This window comes from Nematolebias whitei, chromosome 15 (assembly GCF_014905685.2).
Source record: "Nematolebias whitei isolate Nwh7 chromosome 15, NemWhi1, whole genome shotgun sequence".
Classification (NCBI taxonomy): Eukaryota; Metazoa; Chordata; class Actinopteri; order Cyprinodontiformes; family Rivulidae; genus Nematolebias; species Nematolebias whitei.
Window position 1 is genome coordinate 21,394,285 of NC_056512.1, and position 16,683 is coordinate 21,410,967.

The window sequence follows — 16,683 nt, forward strand, 5'->3', positions numbered from 1 at the left end:
TCAATTCTTTTGAAAGTGACAAGCAGTAGTAGGCTTACTTGTTGCTCCTCTCTCAGTACAAAACATTTAGATGTTTTCCAGTAGATACAATAGTTGTTTTCATATTTTGAGGGGTCAGGGAAATATTCTGAAGGTTATTTGCGCAGTACCTGGCAGCAGGTCAAAAGCACTCATGTGGTACATGGGTGAAAATCTAAGGGGGCAGTGCCTGGGGGATTCATTGTTCTGCTGGTAGACTTCAACACATGGACAAGTGTGTGACCTGGAGGTGTGTAGGTGGGAGGAACCACCTGTCCTATGTGTACTAGAGTGGTGCTCTGCTAACAAACTTCTGTGATACTTGTCCTGCAGAAAATCCCAGGGATAAAACAATTCAAAGTGGCAGATTATGTCCGACCTCAAATATTAACAGAGTGGCTTTTAAACAATACTTTTCAGCGCAAGGGAACAAGGCCCAAGATGGAGAACCACATCACTTCAAGGGCGGTATGTCCAAACATCAAACAGTGAACAGATGAACTCTGCATTACAAATCTAGATTTGTCGGTCTAACAGCTTGTTAGACCTGCTGAGGACATATTAGAAGACTTATCACTGAATCAACAAGCACCATAGTGTTTATAAGGGAAAGTGGTTCTGCGCCAAGACTCCTGGAATGCAGGTAAACAATAGTGTCATCAGGTCCATGATCATTTGTCTTGAACCTCCGGATGAAAAGCAGCTGAGCTGTCAATGACATTAACTGGGGTGTGAATTGGACCAGGTGCTGGGGGGAGGATGTCTGAAACATGCGGCACGTCCAAACGTCCAGTGAGGTTGTGTTAGGAACATCTTGCAGAGGCTCCAATCCAAAGGAGCTTAAACTCCTGTTGAAGAGGTCTTCCAACATTCACCTCTGGCAATTGGCTTCTTCAAGGAAGGCAGGAGACACTGAGTCTAAATGGATTCTGTTCTAGATCCCCTATTGATATGCTGTGTAAAAATGTGACCATAATAAAGTTGTTGCCTGAACTTGACAGTGGATACTGGAAGTGAAGAGTCCAGGCTGAAGGTGTGCTACAGAACTTGGTTAGTTTGTGGGACCCTTGATGCAGCTGGCAGGAAATTTGCAAGCTAAGTGGACTGTGGCTCGAGCAGCTTTAGAGGACGGGGAAAATATTGATAAGGCAACAGAGTAGGACTTTTGGTTGGACTGAAAAACATACTGACAAATTGTTAAAAGGCAACAGAGGTAGTGCTTTGCCACAACAAAGGTGAAGTAATGAGTTAAGTGAAGTGTCTGGAGTCCCATGGGTCACTTAGAAAATGTTCATTACTGAAAAAAGCCTTTCTATAAAATTGATTATTTTAAATCATTCAAATTTATTTAGACAAATTACAATAGTTTAAATAAACAAGTCCATTTTATACAGTATTAAAAGCCAGTGAGTACAAATTTGTTTTAAGATGAGACAGAAAAACACCAAGAGTTGAAGCCTGTCTCATGTGAAGCGGCAGCTGCTTCCACAGGTTAGGAGCTACAACTGAAAGGCCTGATAGCGTCTGTGGACCAGCCTGAACCTTGGGACAACCAAAAGCAAATGACCATTCAGATCTCGAGGGCACAGGCTGCAGGAGGTCAGACAGATTTAAAGGAGTCTGTTCATTTATTTCATCTCAGACTAGGATGCTGTGGCTGAGTGGTTAGAGCAGTCGTCCTCCAATGCAAGAGTTGGGGGTTCGAATCCACCAGCAGTGCCTAAGTGTCCCTGGGCAAGAAACTGAACCCCTCATTGCCTCCGATGTGTGTCCCATCGGTGAATGAATGTGATAAAGCACTGATTAGTCTCTTTAGAATGATTTGTTCAATTTGCTTTGCAGAGATCTAGTAGAGTCCTGTATGAATGGGTAAACGAGGACATAGATTGTAGTGTATAGCACTTTGAGTGTCTTCATAAGATAGAAAGGTGCTGTATAAGTACAGTCCATCGAAGGTCAACAAAATCTTTAAAACCAATTGGCACTGAGCACTGGGGAAATATCTCTAACAAGGTTGAGTCAGGTCCTCTGAACGGATTCTTCTTTGCTGAAACATTTCGTCTTTTATCCAAAAATCAGTCTTCAGGAACTGCAACAAACTCAGTTCTATAAGCAACACCTTCTCATAGTGGATCAACCACTCTGCTGATGACAGCCAAAAACTAGTTGTTCACATACAAAAGGAGGACCATCAGTCTAACAAATGGTTGTTAGCACCCTGATGGCTGCTTGAGCTGAGCGATGCAATAACAACATTGTAAGAAGGGGACAGTTGAACATGGAGGCCTCTGCCTGCCCGTTTAAAGATGGACATGTTTTCTTCACAAAGATGGCTTTCTTCACTCCTCTGTCAAACCAACGTTCCTCTTTATCAAGAATGTGAACATCGTCATCCCTGAAAGAGTGACTACTGGCCTGGAGATGAGTGTAGACCGCAGAGTCCTGGCCTGATGATGTTGCTCTTCTGTGCTGGGCCATCCTTTTGGCCAGTGGCTGTTTAGTTTCCCGATGTAAGACTGATCACCTTCCTGACACTGAACAGCATACACAATAGTACTCTGTTTGTGTGATGGGACCAAATCTTTGGGATGAACCAGTCTTTGCCATAATGTATTTTGGGGTTTGAAAGGTGTCATGTTTAGAAAATAAAGGTCTCCGTTTTTTTGAAACTCCTAAAATATACAGAATGACCACTGGTCTGGGTCTGGATTCCTTTTTCCATCTGATGGCTGGCTGGAGTTCTGTTTGGGTTTCTTCTCTGCTTTCAGGAAGACCCAGTTAGGATATCCACATTGCTCTAGAGCAGGGGTGTCAAACTCACTTACAAAAGGGGGCCAAAATTAAAACCTTTTTCAAACTAAGGGCCAATTTCAGAATCTACATTAACTCAAATCAGATACCCAGCATCTTTTCTTGGTCACAGGGTCCTCAACAAGATCTTGATTGGTCTCATTTGATGTTCTCTGTTGTGCTTTCAACATCATAATCAGAGATTACTGAAAAAAATTAAAGTGACAGAAGTATTTTACGTTTCACATATCATCTTGGGGGCCAGATAAGATTTCAACGAGGGCCACATTTGGCCCCCGGGCCTTGAGTTTGACACATATGCTCTAGAGCCTGTCTTGTGTGGGATTTCTCCTTCTGCCTGGCTCCTGAGTTCGTGAGGACGCTGTCTGCTCTGTGGTACAGAGTCCTGATGACTCCTAACTTGTGCTCCAGTGAATGAAGGGAGTCAAGCCGCAAGTACTGGTCTGTGTGGGTGGGTTGTGGTACACCTCAGTTTCTTAAAGTCCTCCACCAGAGACACAGTTCAAGAAAGCCAACCTGTCATCGTTTACATCTTCTCATGCGAACTTTATCCACAAAGTTGATGTGATCAGTGAAATGTTGTACTTCCTGAGATTAAATTTTAACTCAGGCATCATCAACATACCTGAACCAATGACCTGGTGGTGTCCCTGAAAAGGACACTCGTTTCTACCTCCTCCGTGTACAGGTTTGCAACACCACATGAAAGTGGGGATCCCATAGCACACCCATGTTTCTGCCTATAATACTGTATTATCCTTCAGTCATCTTCAAGTCTCTCTTGTGAATGAGACCCCGAGGCTCAATGGGACTAACCTGCATAAATAAAGGTTGAATGAATCCTGCTGCTAAGAGTGGCATCTGATGTTAATCATAAACAGACCACCTCCACTGCCATCCATCACTATGAGGCTGCTGCAGCACCTCAGACTGAAGAAGTCTTTTGGATAAAAGACTAAACGTTTCAACAAAGGATCCATGCAGAGTACCTGACTCAACCTTGTTAATTTATTTACCTGAATAATTTGACACTAGGGAGATGTGTTCCTGCTTTTTTGTGTGTGCTAAGAGAAGCTGCAACGTTCTGTACTACAGTCATAAGAGGCTGGCCTGACCGATACCAACATAGTTGCAATAGTCAAGTTGAAAGGTAATAAAAGTGTGAATCACCTGTTCACAGATGTTAAAGGATAAAAGCAATTTCACTTGACAAAAGCCTGTTTTTGAAAATAACATTTTTACTACAAAACTAATCTTGTTTCTCAAGGTTAAAAATCTGAATCAAGTGTCAAAATTAATGTTTTACATGAGATCTTACAAATGGCTCCACGCTACCCAGATCCACAGGAGTAACAACAGTTTGCATTGGGGCCAAGATTAATGATTTCAGTTTTGTTCTTACTAAAGTTTAGAATGTTTGAAGCTGTTCAAGCTTTGACCTCAGTGAGGCATCAAGCAGGGGTTTAATTGAGAAAGAATTGTACTTTAGCTGAAAGTAAAGACAATCTGAGTGTTGTCCATGTAGGAATGGAGAGATGGTAAATTTTCGGACGATGGAGCCAATGGGAAGCGTGAAGATGGAAAATAAAACAAGTCCAAGAATAGATCCTTGGGGAACTCCACATGAAGACTGAAAAGGAAACAGATTTTCAGAGGCTTACAGAGAAACTGCCGTCAGTGCAGTCTTTGATACCACATAGGTTCAATTAATAAAAAGATCATTAAAACTTTATAAAAGTGCAGTTTCTTTGCAGTGCAGGGCTTTAAAACCAGATTGAAGCATTTCAATATTGTGAGCATTATCAAAAGGACTGCAGCTGAATAAAAAACATTTTTATAAAAGTGAAAAAGCACACACACAAGTTTTCAGTCAGAAAAAATAAGTAAATAAAAATCTCCAGTAAAGTTTACTGTTACATTTAATGAATGTAACAAAACTGGTTTATTTATTACAGTTCAAGTTGAAACAGTTTAATAGAAAGCTTTGGAAATGTAAATTAAATTAAACAGAAATTAATAAACACGACTACCTTAAGCAAGCCAATGCTTTCATTGTAACATCAAAGACTGAAGTCAGAGGGCAAAAGTTAATAAAGTTTTGTAACAATACCAATAATTGAAAGTCTAAAGCAAATTAATGAATTTGAGCTCGGATTTTTTTTCCATTTGGAAAAATCTGTATCAAGTGAAAATGTGTTTAGACAAGAATGCTTTAAAATCACCAGAAAGTGTCTAGATTTGACACGTAAAGCTGATGCCATCAGTGATGTTTGTTTTGTAGAATCATCTCTTCAAGCTGTTTTCTGTTTGAAGTGCTGCCCTCTACAGCTCGGGCTGACCCGGCATGGGGAACTGACCAGCAAAGGCCTCAACCTCAGCCCTGATCTCAGCCACCTGCTGCTGGAACTGGTCTCCCTGAGCCACCGCCTGGATGAACTCCTTCAGAGTGGCCTTAGGATCCAGACTTCTCTGCACCTCCAGAGTCAGCTCTATACCTGCAGGAGAATAGAGAACATGGGAATCAGATATCAGCTTTAAAAGGAACAGATTTATTTTAAAATCATTTGGTCTTGTGCACAGACGGATAAATGCACCATCGCCTTCTTTAAAAATTACCTCTGTGAATGAAGTGAGCCACTTTCTTAAAGTCTTCCTGCACCAAGCCTCTGGAGGTCAAAGCTGGAGAACCAAACCTCAGACCACTGGGACGCAAAGCACTTTTATCCCCTGAAAAAAAAAAAAAAAAGGCTGCCAACAATTAAAAATGGTTCTTTAGGAAAATAAGTTATTTAGGATTCACATTATTCAGATCTTCCTCTCTATCAGCAACCTCCTCCTGTTCATCTGGAGGAATCCAAAGCGTTCCTAAGCTGACTGCTTGGAAATGCATGAAGTGCCGTGAAAACCTCCCAGGGAAGGAGTCTATCATGCCTTATCAATCAGGACCTGTGACTACTGAGAACCTCTGCCAGGTTCCTAACATTTTCCCTACGATTAGTTTAAAAACTGCTGAAGAAGCACATTTCAGCTGCTTGTATTTGTGAACTTATTCTTTTGGTCATTACTCGTCTCTCAGTGATTAACCATAAGTGAGGTTTGGAACATAGATCAGCTGGTCGACAGCTTTGTCCTTGAGCTTGTCACTGCAAACTGGTGCAGCCTCTGCACCTGAACCCATCTGTCAACTTCTTGCCTCAGTCTACCAACATGTGCAAACAAGACGTTGAGGTATTTAAACTCCTACACGTGAGTTGGACGATATTTCCCAATTTGAAGTTGGCAACCCACCCTTTAATGGCCATGGGGCACGGCCTCGCACTTTGAGGTGCTAATCCACAAACTGGTTGCTTCACACCTGGCAGCTGTTGAACTATCTCAAGAAACCTTGATTTGAGTGGGAAGAAAGATGCCCCCAAACATCTACAACCTCTGCTCACAATACAAAAGGTGTATCTACAAAGCTAAGAACCTTAAAGCACCCCTCCCATCACCTGACTGTATCCTAATGTCAGCAGCTCTTTGTGGAAAGGCAATGATGAAAGATCAGTCTGATTCAAAGATTTGCTCCAAAAACCCCTCCCCTTCATCTGAAGAAGAATGAGAACCAAATGGGGAGAATTATGGTGCTGGATTGACAGGCTGGGGTGGGGGGATTGGTATTGGGAAGACATTTCTGCATCTTGTGTTTGTTGTTTTCTGTAATAGTTTATAGTTACACAATCACATACTGTACCTGGACAGGTGTTCTTGTTACAAGCAATGGCACAGGCCTCCAGAACCTTCTCAGCTCGTCCTCCGTCAGTTCCTTTGTTCCGCAGGTCCAGCAGGATTAGATGGTTGTCAGAACCTCCTACAGGAGAGGAGACAATGAGCATAAATATGATTCAAGTCAGCAGGTTTATGCTAAAAACTGACTTAACATTATTCTATTACAATAATGAAAAAAATACATCAAATTCAGAATAACCTGTTTTTATTTGCCTTTGTGGTAAAAGCAACTTCCATTTAGGACATTTATTAATAAATTGAGACGAAGCTTTCTTATAGTAGGGGCTTTGTGGAACTTACCAGTGACAATCTTGTAACCGAGATCCATGAGGGAACTGGACAGAGCTTTGCAGTTCTCAAGAACCTGTGACTGGTAGGCCTTGAACTCTGGTGTCATGGCTTGTTTAAGAGCCACAGCAACACCTGCCGGTGAAAGTTTACCTCCGTGAGACTGATGTCATCATTTGACAGCTGTCAAGATTAATCTGACAACAAGCAAATAAATAATAAATGAGGATACCTGCAATAGCATGATTGTGGGGTCCACCCTGCAGCCCTGGAAACACAGCCTGGTTGATTAAAGACTCCAAGTTGTACAGCGTCTCCTTTCCTTTGGCATCCACACTCCTTACACCTGGTGGAGGGTGAAATGGAGAAATAACTACAATGTTAGGTTTAAATGTGAGGAAAAATAAAATAAATGAATATATATTACAAAACTGTTGAACATTTATTTTGGCAGACTACCTTTCCTATAAAAAATTACTCCTGCACGACAGCCACGCAGCGTCTTGTGAGTCGTCGTGGAAACAATGTCACAATGCTCAAAGGGCGAGGGCACCACTCCAGCAGCCACCAACCCACTGATGTGAGCCATGTCTCCCATTAGATATGCACCATTCTCAGCAGCAATCTGCTTCAAGCGGGCGTAGTCGAGGTTGCGAGAATAACAGCTTACTCCTGAAAAGGGGAAGGAAAAAAAAAATTAGTTTTCTGTGAACTACTCTTACAGAAGAACTTGTACGTGTGCATTAAAGAACCTGCAATGATGAGCTTGGGGTGGAACAGTTTAGCATTTTCTTGCAGTCTGTCATAATCAATGTAACCAGTTTCAGGATTCACCTTAAAAACAGAAGGAAAAAACTTTTGTAAAGAATATACAGACTTATTGTGCATGAACACAACTCTGTATATGGAGGTCTGAGAATTTTGTTCAAGTTAAAAACTTTCTGATCTGTATCTTAGATGTTGAACATAATTTATTTACTGAATATTTCTTGTATAAACTGTAAAAACTTAAACCTGACAATAGGGCACAAACTGCAACAATGCATCACAAAAAAAAAACTATTAATTATTATTATTAGATTATAAACATAGATACTCAGAATGATGTTTTGATGCTTATTGAGTTTAACGCTGACACGCTGTTAATAAAATTAAGGGACATCAGGAGGTCATAGAAAGCAGGCAATTATCAATTTATTTGTCTGTTTGTTAGCAAAATATCCAACAAACTAGTGAGCAGATTTTAATGACTCTCAAAATGTGATAATTGAATGTACAACTGACTAATTTTAGGATTCAAGACTGTCATTAATAAACACAAAAATAGCAACAACTCTGCTAATTTTACAATGAAATAAAAGTTGAAGTGGTGGCAACAGAGTCGTCTTTCTCTCACCCAGTTAGACTTGGAGGTAGTTGGAGTGAGGACAGTGAGATGGAGGATGATGACTCATAAGAGTAAGAGGGAGCAGTTGAAAGAAGTAGCGGAGACATTCTCAACATGTAGTTTGAGCGTGAACAAAACCAGCAAGATCTTTACAACTTTGGCGATGACACATTTTTTACAATAATCTCTTTCATGTATAATAGAATGACTGTTATTTTTTTTATCCGCCTATATTTTTCTTTGTATCTTTTTAAAAAATCATTTTATAAATCTTTGACAACATAATTTTTTGTTCTTGTTACAATAAAGGTATTCTGATTCTGAAGGTGGCGATATGCATCCCCTCAAGGAATGCTAATTTTAAATGGTCCCCACTAATAAATCACCTTAAAAATGTAAGGCTTTACAAACTGCTTTCACAAAGCAATTCAATTTTCACAGCATTAACAGCATTTTTACTTTCCAACACTAAGTATAAGTGGGGTTAGTTTATTTTGAAAGAACATTTTGACATGTGTCACGGCTGAAGATTGAACTCTCAAATTTGAATGGCATTTTACTACTCTTGTATACTTAAAAAAATTTGTCATGCATGCATGCCTAAAAACAGAGGTTTAAATATTTGTCATTAAATTCTGCTTTAAGCTGCATCTTTTCACCTTGTAAGGCATGGATTCAAAGAAGATGGACGTTGCAGAGATTTTTTTCTTCTCAGTCATAAAGCCGTGTGTCAGGTGACCCCCATCAGGAAGGTCCAGTCCCATGATCCTGCCATGTGGCTCCACGACAGCCGTGTAGACGGCAAAATTAGCCGGAGATCCTTAGAGAAAACCATGAAGACAATATGATAAAAAAGGGAATAACAAAGAACTAATGTGCAGAGGCTGACTACAACACTCCAGCTCAATGATACCCGAGTATGGCTGCACATTTACACCCCATTTCTCAGAATCCAGACCAAAGGCCTCCAGTGCCCTCTTCTGACAGAGTCTCTCCAGCTCATCAATATGTTCTGTACCACCATAGTACCTAAATACATGCATCATGATTATTAGACACAGCTGTATTTAAAATATTCATATATTTGTTCAAAACTGAACTAAGTGTTGTACCTTTGGCCAGGATACCCCTCGGAGTACTTGTTGTTCATGCAAGAACCAAGAGCCTCAAGAACAGCCCTGCTGGCAAAGTTCTCAGATGCTATCAGCTCTAGACCATATGTTTGCCTGTGCTTCTCCTTTTTAATGATGGAAAACACCTGAAACACAAACGACCCAGGATTACAGAAACAATGTGCCGCACAGTGGTGCAAACATACATATATATATATATATATATATATATTTTACCAATATTCACAGATTAATGTCAAATGATCTTAAAACTCAAACAAACCTCTGAGTCACTGATGGCCAGAGGCTCCAGCATCATCTTGTTGTGAGAGTCCCATGCTTCTTTACTCACACTGTGGCCATTTGTCAGAGACATGGTTCTTGTTTTTGCTCACACAAAATGGAAATCTAAAAGTAAAGGTCAACTGAAAATAAACTAGATACCTCCACAGCCACACCAACATTAAGAAATTTACAAGAATGACCTATCCATGCATGTCCAACAAGTTGCTTAAAAACATAATAAAACCAAAAGAAAGGCCGTTCAGTTGATCTAACAACAAAACGTTTCAGACAAAGAGTTACACAAATCTGTCAACATGAATGCAACGCTGCAACCCCCAGTTATGGTGTGACACAACCCCATCTCTGTTGACCTTTGTGTTATTACATGGATTTGCGCGCAATGACCCTGAAACCTGTCAAAACTGTGCTTCTGCAAGACAGGAGTGCCTCTACAACGACCCATACTACTTTTACTCTAACTAGGAGAAACTTAGTCTTTCAAAATATTCACAAGTGTTCAGAATAACACTCACGCAAAACTATTTTGTTAATTTGTTGTTTTGACAAGAAACGCATTAGCTTAAAGTGGCGAGCTGGTGCCATCTGTTAGAGCAGCTGCAGCAAAACTGCGTCAGCAGAAACAATAAACGCAAAGCACGTGCTTCTATTTATATTACGTTTCTATTCGCTTCCTCAAACATTTGCTTCAGTGACTTGTTTTGGGAGGTAAATATATAAAAAAAGACTCACCAGACGACGAACAAAAGACTGCTGTAAGTGTTAAACAGAACTGAAATCAACCCACAAGCACAGATTGATCGATACAGCAGACCAAAGTCCGCCAAACTTTCCACCAATCAGAATGCGTATTTTTTCTTCTTCTTCGCTTTTAATTTCAGCAGCATATCCGGCGCTGCAGCGTCACCCTCTGCTCGGAGTCTATCCCTGTTCTCATGTTGCAAATGTGATATATGACTCATGCTTCAGTATTGAGATGCAAGTAGAACTAAATTTTTAATTTTCTCCAGGCCTCTGTCAGAATTTAAAAAACACTGAGGTCCTTTGTGTCATTACACATGACCTAAAACATGCGTGTTTCAAGACAAAATAAAAATAAATCCATTTATATATGTATAATTGTTACAACATATCTGAGCATAGGTTTTAAATATTTCTATTCTAGGCCACCTATTCAAACACTTCCAATGTTGACTCAACCCATTTTGGTATCAGTGGACTCTTGCAGCTGAGTTTGGGAAGAACCAGTTCTGAACCAGATCCCAGTTATTTGGGTCCAAACCTTAAATCTGTCCACTTCTTCAAGTCGATTAATAACACTGGAAAAAGACTTCAGCTGGTTTAACGTCACGTTTCCATCAATAAATGTAGAAAATAATGAGCAAACACACTTTACTTGAGTCATAATATTAATCTGAATTCTTTATGCGTTAATTATATACAATGTAAGATCAAAAGAAAAATAGTGGCAAAATTCTGTTAGCAAAGTTTGAATTTGTACAGTGATAAGTAAACGCATGGTTAAGATCATGGAGTTCATTCCAAGTGTGTGAAGATCGATGCTCTCTCATGTAGCTTTACTTCCTGGAGGCGTCGAGGCCTTTACTCCAAGCTCAAATATAAGCAGCCCCTCTACAGAGCGGCGTTTGTCCAGCCATTTTCCAAATCTTCAAAGTGACAGTAAAGTCAAATCCTCTTCATAGCTCATCCTTTAAAAATATTTTAATGCGTATTGGGCCAGTCCATGAATAAAATAAAACGTTTCTGATAAATACTCTGCATCATTTCAGAGAGAGGGAGTTTACTCCTCTAGCTGCTGCTGCTACTGCTGCTTCTTTCACTGTAGGAGAAGGAAAAGACACAGAGTCAGATTGACATGCTGCACATTATAGATGCTTTGAAGATATACGAGACCTGGAATTAGGGCTGTTTGGTAACAAACTGGTCTCAAGTTCCAAATAAAATACTTATAATGTGAGGATTAGATTAACGACAGATTCATCATCACCAGAAGACCATTTCTGCTCAGCGGTATACTTACAGTATGTCTACGGTTCAAACTAATTAAACTTATGACAAAGAAAATCCTTCATAACTGATCAACACAAAAAATTATTGTAAACTCTCAGTTTTTTCCTCAGTTCTAAAAAAGGACCCACAGGTCATGGGTTGCAGATTAAATAAGCCAAACATAAACCTTATTTTTTCTCACTTATATCTGTAAAGCTTGGTGACTTGTGCTTGGACTGTGATTTACCCCTTAGCTACATTTGATTTTTCTGATTTTATGATAAATATATTGATATCATGACCTGAGGACCAGAATTATGTTTAAATCCATAGTTTTCCAAAGCTGGGGCAGGACCCCAACAAGAAGGGGTCTTAAGAAATCAACTAAAATATAAAAATTATTGCTAATCGTAAATTTATTTTACTCCAATTTCAACAAAAGACAAAAACAGTCATTACAAATTAATACAACTAGTATAATAGTTGATAAGGCTGTTTGTATTGTCATAATATTATTTAACTGGTTTATTGTGTACTTTAATGCCCGACAGTTGAGGCTGCAAGTCTGATGCTTTTATTTTGTGAATCTGAATGTTGAAGTTTAGAAACTGTGGGTTTAAATGAAACTTAAGAATCTAAAAGTGAAAGTGGAGATGTTGCAGTTCACGGTAAGGCTGAACGCATGAATGGCATTGTTGCAGAATGCTTCATGAAATGACTTTCACTTCGTCACCGAGCTGGAAAGGTTTTAATTTTCAAGAAACACTCGACAGATTCAGACTCTTGATAACTATGAGCCCAGATTACTTTCATTAAAAATGTGTAGTTAAATAAGATTGAATGATACAACTTTGACTCTGCTAGATGCTCTGGGCAATAATTTAAAGGAATACTACAAACCGGATTCCAAAAAAGTTGGGACACTAAACAAATTGTGAATAAAAACTGTATGCAATGATGTGGAGGTGCCAACATCTAATATTTTATTCAGAATAGAACACAAATCACAGATCAAAGGGAAAAATCTGTTGTTTCCAAATTTCATGGCGTCAACAAATCCCAAAAAAGTTGGGACAAGTCCATTTTTACCACTGTGTGGCATCCCCCCTTCTTCCTACAACACTCAGACGTCTGGGGACAGAGGAGACCAGTTTCTCAAGTTTAGAAATAGGAATGCTCTCCCATTCATGTCTAATACAGGCCTCTAACTGTTCAATCGTCTTGGGCCTTCTTTGTCGCACCTTCCTCTTTATGATGCGCCAAATGTTCTCTATAGGTGAAAGATCTGGACTGCAGGCTGGCCATTTCAGTACCCGGATCCTTCTCCTACGTAGCCATGATGTTGTGATTGCTGCAGAATGTGGTCTGGCATTATGATGTTGAAAAATGCAGGGTCTTCCCTGAAAGAGATGACGACTAGATGGGAGCATATGTTGTTCTAGAACCTGAACATAGTTCTCTGCATTAATGGTGCCTTTCCAGACATGCAAGCTGCCCATGCCACAAGCGCTCATGCAACCCCATACCATCAGTGATGCAGGCTTCTGAACGGAGCGTTGATAACAACTTGGGCTATCCTTGTCCTCTCTGGTCCGGATGACATGGCGTCCCAGTGTTCCATAAAGAACTTCAAATCGTGACTCATCTGACCACAGAACAGTCTTCCATTTTGCCACACTCCATTTTAAATGACCCCTGGCCCAGTGCAAACGTCTGAGCTTGTGGAGCTTGCTTAGAAATGGCTTCCTCTTTGCACTGTAGAGTTTCAGCTGGCAACGGCGGATGGCACGGTGGATTGTGTTCACTGACAATGCTTTCTGGAAGTATTCCTGAGCCCATTCTGTTATTTCCTTGACAGTGGCATTCCTGTTTGAGGTGCAGTGACGTTTAAGGGCCCGGAGATCACGAGCATCCAGTAGAGTTTTACAGCCTTGACCCTTACGCACAGTGATTGTTCCAGATTCTCTGAATCTTTTGATGATGTTATGCACGGTTGATGATGATAACTTAAAAGTCTTTGATATTTTACGCTGGGTAACACCATTCTGGTATTGCTGCACTATCTTTCTGCCCAACAATGGTGGAATTGGTGATCCTCTTACCATCTTGGCTTCTGAGAGACACTGACACTCTGAGAAGCTCTGTTTATACCCAATCATGTTGTCAATTGACCTAATTAGTGTTAATTGGTCTTCCAGCTGTTCGTTATATGCTCAATTTCCTTTTTCCAGCCACTTATTGCTACTTGTCCCAACTTTTTTGGGATTTGTTGACACTGTAAAATTTTGAATCAACATATTTTTCCTTTAAAATGTTACATTTACTCAGATTCAACTTTTGATCTGTCATCTATGTTATATTACGAATAAAATATTGACATTTGCCATCTCCACATCATTGCATTCAGTTTTTATTCACAATTTGTTTAGTGTCCCAACTTTTTTGGAATCTTTTACTGAATATCCTAAGCGTCAAAACTTCATGGATATTTGATGTTTTCTAAAACATACATTGTGGCTTTTCTGTTTAAAAAACAACCAGATGTGTTCATTGTATTTTGGTGGCTTATAAATATGAATATTTACCGTGTGCTAGTCACTAAAGTCTCTTTTTGATTATTGTAGCCGTTTAAAAAAATGCACCATCGTCCCAGTCTACACACCTTTTTTCTCCTCTTCTTTCTTTTTTGCTGCCTCCTCCCTCTGTTTCCTGATAATAGCGAGGCGGGCGAGGTCGGCTTTGGCCTGGTCTGTCTTCCCTGCCAAATGCATCTTCATGTAACGTTCCTTCGCTTTCTGCTTCTCAATCTCTTCTCTGTTCAGGGAAATGAGTCACGTGGTTATAAAACTTAAATTATATCATTTTAATGTTTGAGACAACATCTAACTTTCAATTCTGCAGCTTTACAGTTAATAAATAAATAAAAATCCTCGTCAGTTATCCTGGTTAGTGTGCTTTTACTGCAACTATCAACATTTTGAAGCTTTAAGCCTTTCTCAGATTTTAAAGTGCTCTGCTTCAACTTAAAACAGGTTACACTGGTTCAGTTTTTTATGTTCTAATTAAAGCTGTGTGTTTAAATAATCTAACCCACACTATAATGGGACAGACTGGAAACACACACCTCTCTCTTCTTGATAACTGCCGAGGCTCCTCCAGTTCGATCTGCGTCACCTTCTTGGACTTCTGGGTCACTCTGTTGGGGTTCTCAATTTCTATCAAGCCCTCTACACCTGTTCTCTTCCTCTGCAAACGTAAGAAAATGACCAACAAATTTATTGAATTACTTACATGTGCACAACATATACTAACCTATTATGGGGTGAAAACAGTACACCGATACCTGAGAATCTTCATCATCGCTATCCTCCGAGTCCGATCCTGGTAGTTTCTCTTCTGCCTCGTCTTTCTGAGCTGCTCCTTCATCCTCTCCTGCTTCTTGTTCATGCTATCACACAACACCAAGGCAGACAGGTGATATGTATGAGACAACATCAAATTCATTAAACAGGAGCAACACAAAAACCTAACTCAGAGAAGAAACCACCAAAACTCCCAAGGGCAGAGCAGCTGATTTAATTTATCATATCCAATTTTCAGTTCTTACAAACTGAGAAGTGCTGTTTTTTTATCTAAATGAAGCAATCCTACCTGTCCAGGTATTTATTTACTTGGTCATAAATTATTACACTGAGGAAAAAAAAAAGTGTTTGCTCTATTGGTGTGAATTCTGACTGCAGACACTGAGTATTCACCCCATCACTCACCTTTTTCCTTTCTTTTTCCGCCTTCATCTGAGCGTCTATCTCTTCTGGGCTAGTGTACGTGCGCATGCGACCCTTGTGGCCACCTTTTTTACCTGAAACAAGATGACATATGACGTCACACCCGCAAGTCTGAATACACTTTGTACAAGAGGGGTGGTGAACAGCGAACAGACGGCCGAGACACGACACAGTTCAGTTCAGAAACACGCATTGATTTAGCGATGGTTTGTTGTTTTCAACACAAGTCAAGCGCAGTTCTACACAAGTTAACGGGCGCTATGCCGAAGAAGCCGGGCGGTTGTTGGTGGCCAAAAAGAGAAAAAAACGAGTTTAACGCAATTACAAGAAACTTTACCATTAGACTTACCCCCTTTTGGCATTTTGACAGTCGAAGCCTTTGTTAAAAGTCCTGAAATAGGTAAATACTGAGAGGAAACATAAATGTTATGGCACCAGTACAAACTGACAGCTGGCTAAACAGACGCGAAGAACTGCGGCTACTCTTAGTGGTTCAAAGATTTTGCCTGTTGAAAAATGTTTCGTTCGATATTTCTGAACATTTTACGGTTATTTTTTAATAAAAATAATCTAAATATAAAATGTTTGTAAAAAAAATTACAGTAAAGCAAACTATAATTAGTAGTTATTACGTAAAAATAACACATAAATAGATTTTTATTTTAAGGCACTATACAAATGTGCTAAAGTGATGCAACATGCCAAGAACGACAAAAAAGGATTCACTTCTTTAAAAATGCAGTTATTTCAAATGAAACATATTTTGGTATGAACTTAGCTATTATACCAATCGAAGACGGTACATAAAAATTACAAATACGCATAGAAAACGTTAAGTTTACTCAGTGACGTTTTTAGAAGGGACTACAGACATAGATATCATAAATGACTAGATACAGCATTGACCGCTGTCGTCTATTGGCGCTGATGAGCTGTAGCGCCGCCATCTTGAAACGGTCGACCGCTCCACTCAGTGTAACCTGTTTCTCAGGAGCAATGAAGTATTTGCGCGTTTAATCAGTCATAGCTAAATACTAAACTCATTCTCACGATTTTTTCCTCTGTAAATCTCAGGAGTACAGCCATTAAAGCTGAACACATGGTTCAGTGTATTTAAATATTCTTGGTGGGGTTAACAATAACACTAATAAAACATTCTTATGACACGTTTGCAAAACTCACAGTCACTGATACATTTTTA

At 39.7% G+C, this 16,683-nt stretch overlaps 2 protein-coding genes across 3 annotated transcripts; both read right to left on the reverse strand.

The window, feature by feature from the left end:
* Positions 1–4,861: 4,861 nt before the first annotated feature.
* On the reverse strand, positions 4,862–10,522 carry LOC119422114 (serine hydroxymethyltransferase, cytosolic). Its single transcript, XM_037689462.1, has 12 exons — positions 10,420–10,522; positions 9,668–9,792; positions 9,385–9,530; positions 9,186–9,301; positions 8,932–9,092; positions 7,638–7,719; positions 7,345–7,557; positions 7,118–7,231; positions 6,898–7,020; positions 6,563–6,679; positions 5,446–5,556; positions 4,862–5,324 (listed from the first exon to the last, which is right to left on the reverse strand). The coding sequence occupies exons 2-12, from the start codon at positions 9,758–9,760 to the stop codon at positions 5,152–5,154; spliced, it is 1,449 nt and encodes a 482-aa protein (XP_037545390.1). The 5' UTR covers positions 9,761–9,792; positions 10,420–10,522; the 3' UTR covers positions 4,862–5,151.
* A 635-nt stretch (positions 10,523–11,157) lies between these two features.
* pdap1b (pdgfa associated protein 1b) lies at positions 11,158–15,966 on the reverse strand. Of its 2 annotated transcripts, none has more exons than XM_037689463.1 (6): positions 15,832–15,966; positions 15,465–15,556; positions 15,041–15,145; positions 14,822–14,943; positions 14,360–14,511; positions 11,158–11,527 (listed from the first exon to the last, which is right to left on the reverse strand). In XM_037689463.1, the coding sequence occupies exons 1-6, from the start codon at positions 15,842–15,844 to the stop codon at positions 11,469–11,471; spliced, it is 543 nt and encodes a 180-aa protein (XP_037545391.1). In that variant the 5' UTR covers positions 15,845–15,966; the 3' UTR covers positions 11,158–11,468. The 2 variants fall into 2 exon arrangements, with proteins under 2 accessions (XP_037545391.1, XP_037545392.1); XM_037689464.1 differs by having other exon boundaries at positions 15,465–15,554; positions 15,829–15,966.
* Between the last annotated feature and the right edge of the window lie 717 nt (positions 15,967–16,683).

Bases quoted from the DNA above. Each gene is read 5' to 3' on its own strand.
- LOC119422114 (XM_037689462.1), bottom strand. From the start codon at position 9,760: ATGTCTCTGACAAATGGCCACAGTGTGAGTAAAGAAGCATGGGACTCT. The intron at 7,558-7,637 runs GTTCTTTAATGC...TCCCCTTTTCAG, and splicing joins CCCCAAGCTCATCATTGCAG to GAGTAAGCTGTTATTCTCGC. The intron at 5,557-6,562 runs GTACAGTATGTG...TTTTTTTTTCAG, and splicing joins TAACAAGAACACCTGTCCAG to GGGATAAAAGTGCTTTGCGT.
- pdap1b (XM_037689463.1), bottom strand. The intron at 14,944-15,040 runs GTATCGGTGTAC...TTACGTTTGCAG, and splicing joins GCGATGATGAAGATTCTCAG to AGGAAGAGAACAGGTGTAGA. The intron at 14,512-14,821 runs GTGTGTGTTTCC...TTCCCTGAACAG, and splicing joins CAGTTATCAAGAAGAGAGAG to AGAAGAGATTGAGAAGCAGA.